We start from the raw sequence: 3,279 nt of genomic DNA, 5'->3' as shown, positions 1-3,279 counted from the left end.
TACTCCAGAATCCATCGAGGGCGTGCTTTATATGTTGCGAGACAGGCAGACAGCGGCGGCCCCCATCGGCCATCGCCTATTCCTTCGGACGCCGGCGATTCGAATCCAGGTGAGCTTTCCCTTTCTTGTAGCCTACCCCGTTTTATGATTTCTTTCGTAATAACTTCTACATTAATGGTGTTCTTTTAGTACACTATTTTAATAGAAAATCGCTTACGCAGAAGATTGGGTCGCGGTGGGAATCGACGATGAAAGGTGGAGGATGGTGCATGGCCATGGGGCGTGGTGATTGATTTGATGTGAAGAGAAGAAACCAGTCTGCTTCCATAGAATCGTAAGCTCGGCTCAAGCTGGAACGAAGCGCAAAGGAGCCCCCTTAGCGTCGCCCGCCGCCTGCGCTGCCCGTCCTTGCAATTCCTCATCTGGGGCACCGGCCGCGGCGATGGGGGGCTCCTCATCTGGTGCATCGGCGGCGGCGATGGGGGGTTCCTCATCTGGTGCATCGGCGGCGCCGATGGGGGATTGGAGGGATTGGGCGTTGCTACTCCCGGATCTGAAGGAAGTCATCGCGGCACGCGTTCTGGCGGCGGACGTTGTGGACTACATGTCGATGCGCGCCGTATGCACGAGCTGGCGCGCTTCTGCGCCCTGTCCGCGCGACCCCACCCTCCGCGACGCGCGTCTCCGACCGCGCGGCTGGGTCGCGCTCTGCGACGGCGACGGCGTGCGCCCAGCCGACGCATGCGAGGTCGCCTTCCTCCAAACTGCCACCGGCAGATGCGTTGGCGCCCACCTGCCGGAGCTGCACGGTTACCGAATCGTCGGCTTCACTGACGGCCTCCTCATCCTGCTCAACAAGGATACCACGGCCGTTCGCGTCCTGCACCCCTTCACCCGCGTCGCCGTGGACCTCCCGCCCATTGCCACTATCTTCAAATACATGGTCAAGGACCAACAGTCCAGAGCCTGGATGAGAGCTGCCGTGTGCATGTCACAGTCATCTGATTCGATTGCTGTAGTGGCATGGTTCCCCAATTCACCAGGGGTGGCGGTCAGCGAGCCTACTTTCCCATGCTGGTACATCGTCAACCACAACATTCAGCTCGCCGCTGCTGTTTCCTTCCAAGGCAGTGTATATGGTGTCATTAGCAACGAGAGGCAGGTCGTACAGGTCTACCCTCAATGCCTGAAACCTTATATTGCTCATATTCCAAACACATTTGGCATTCCTCAAACACATTTGTTCTTCCTTGTGGAGTCTGCTACACGTTTGATACTTGTGCTTAGGCACTTTAACTTTGAAAATTGGGTAGAGGGGTATCGGCCTTGCGAGTTTGCATTGTTTGAGGTTGACACAGCTGAGCACGGGAGGCTTAATCCGCTAAGCAGCCTTGGTGACCAAGCTTTGTTTATTAGCCGTGACCGCTGCCTTTCTGTCTCTCACAACAACCTGCATTCTATCACTGGCAATGCTATTTACTTCTACTCTGAAGATCTCTATCCCATTATTATGTACTCTGTCAGCAGCGGCACATGTGAGTTGATATCGACATTATCCATCATCCATAACTTCAAAAAGAAGATTCGTCCATCTGTGCGACCTTTTACACTTGTTGATCATCTATTCACCTTTTGCAACCATCGCCACTGGTAAGTTCTTGGTCCCCATGATTCGTATTCCATTCTTAGATCTCATCCGTTGTTTGAATAACTATAATTGCTGATTAATGACCTTTTTCTCCTACCGTAGGTCAAGTGGACTCATGTTTCACGAATACCATTGCATACCTAGGAGTTGGAGGGCTATGTTTAAGAAACTCAAAGCCCAAGATTCTGAAGTTCAGGTTAAAAGCTTGGAGGGTTCTGAGGTTGAAGAATACTAGTTTGGTTCCACCTTGAGGGCTCCTTACAACAAGAATTACCATCCTTCACCCTCTTCCCTTGGTTGGTTTCTTATCTTATTCACCATTACTTCACAGTTAGAATAAAATTAAAAGATGCGTCGGTTTTGTTCATGAAGTAGGTTTCAAATTACTTATACAATGAACTTGAATGTTCATGATAATTGGCTTTCCACTATATGCATTTCAGTTTTAGTATCCTTTTGAATTTTCAGTTCGAATAGTTCTTTTATAGTTATCATGTGGTTTTCATTAGAGGTTGTTGTGGTATTATGTTGATGCCTATTTTTCGATCTCCACTAATACTTATTTGGATAGTTTTTGTGAAGTTGAATCTTATTGATGTCTTATTGATGTCTTTTAGGGCGATATAGTTGCATAGTTTTTGTGAAGTTGAAGCTATTAGGCTTTGATACGCATAAGATATAAGCTTATCTTGTTCATGCATGGCGCATACATAGGCTTACAATTCGGATATATAAATATCTAATGCTGAGTTTTTCTTTCAGACTGATACCTATCAAAAGAAAAAAAAAATCAAAGTCATAGTTCCCAAAAGACAAGATCGGTGAATGGGATGATTTGCTGAGTTGAGGAGTTCCCTGATGAAACTTTGTCTGTGTGTTGAAGAGTTTGCGAAAGACTAGATTTTTCTCTATTCTGGTGTAGGCGATGCTATCGCGCAGTTAGAATGTGTGCTTCAGGTGAACTTGTTTTGTTCAGTTAGCCCATTGTTATCGTGGATCCAGTGTATCCCTTCTTGTGCAGTCACGTCTAGCTGTCCTTACTCTTATGTTACTTCTTGAGGGAGCCATTTCCATTTATTTTTCATTTGAAGCTTTGAGAAACGTTGAACCAAAATTCATCTGTCATTTTTTTTTGAAATGAAAAAAGTTGCTCCTTGATGGATCAATGAGCTATACACTTGATTTTACCAGAAGGCTTGTTGCGCCAAATAAAAGAGGGTGGCTCACCAGTCCTTTCCACCATCTATGATTCTATCTAGCTCAACCGGGAAGACTACAAGTTCTGTTGTGCATATAAAAATGTTTTTTTTGCAAAAACCAATTTGGTAATTTTCCCAGTAAGTACATTTCCTAGTGTAGGCGATGCTGATCGATGCATTCGTGCAGTTAGAAAGTGTGCTTCAGGGGAACTAATGTTTTGTTCAATTTGCCCATTGTTATCAGGGGTCAAATAAGTGTATCCCTTATAGTGCACTCAAGTCTAGCTGTCCTTTTACGTTACTTGTTGAAGATGTCAAGTTCCACGAGCTCTTGTGACATGATCTGTTATGTGACTTAATCTGTGTACTTTTGTGATGAAAGATGAGAAAACTGTGACATTTTTTTGTGAACATTTTGTGATGATAATAAGG

The 3,279-nt window shown here is 45.8% G+C and overlaps 1 protein-coding gene across 3 annotated transcripts; it reads left to right on the top strand.

Annotated features, from left to right (window-relative positions):
* Positions 1–340: 340 nt before the first annotated feature.
* On the top strand, positions 341–2,821 carry LOC120650558. 3 transcript variants are annotated; one of them, XM_039927730.1, is made up of 4 exons: positions 341–1,171; positions 1,528–1,650; positions 1,751–1,944; positions 2,411–2,821. In XM_039927730.1, exons 1-2 carry the CDS (start codon positions 443–445, stop codon positions 1,537–1,539), a joined length of 741 nt encoding a protein of 246 aa, XP_039783664.1. In that variant the 5' UTR covers positions 341–442; the 3' UTR covers positions 1,540–1,650; positions 1,751–1,944; positions 2,411–2,821. The 3 variants fall into 3 exon arrangements, with proteins under 3 accessions (XP_039783664.1, XP_039783662.1, XP_039783663.1); XM_039927728.1 differs by having other exon boundaries at positions 341–1,650; positions 2,411–2,814; XM_039927729.1 differs by lacking the exons at positions 1,751–1,944; positions 2,411–2,821 and having other exon boundaries at positions 1,525–1,572.
* Positions 2,822–3,279: the final 458 nt, after the last annotated feature.

This window comes from Panicum virgatum, chromosome 9K, assembly GCF_016808335.1.
Source record: "Panicum virgatum strain AP13 chromosome 9K, P.virgatum_v5, whole genome shotgun sequence".
In the NCBI taxonomy this organism is placed as follows: domain Eukaryota; kingdom Viridiplantae; phylum Streptophyta; class Magnoliopsida; order Poales; family Poaceae; genus Panicum; species Panicum virgatum.
This window is presented reverse-complemented; position numbering and strand designations above follow the sequence as displayed.

Excerpts from the sequence above, each read along its gene's own strand:
- LOC120650558 (XM_039927728.1), top strand. The coding sequence starts at position 443 with ATGGGGGGCTCCTCATCTGGTGCATCGGCGGCGGCGATGGGGGGTTCC. Across the intron at positions 1,651-1,750 it reads TTTTGCAACCATCGCCACTG|GTCAAGTGGACTCATGTTTC; the intron begins GTAAGTTCTTGG and ends CTCCTACCGTAG.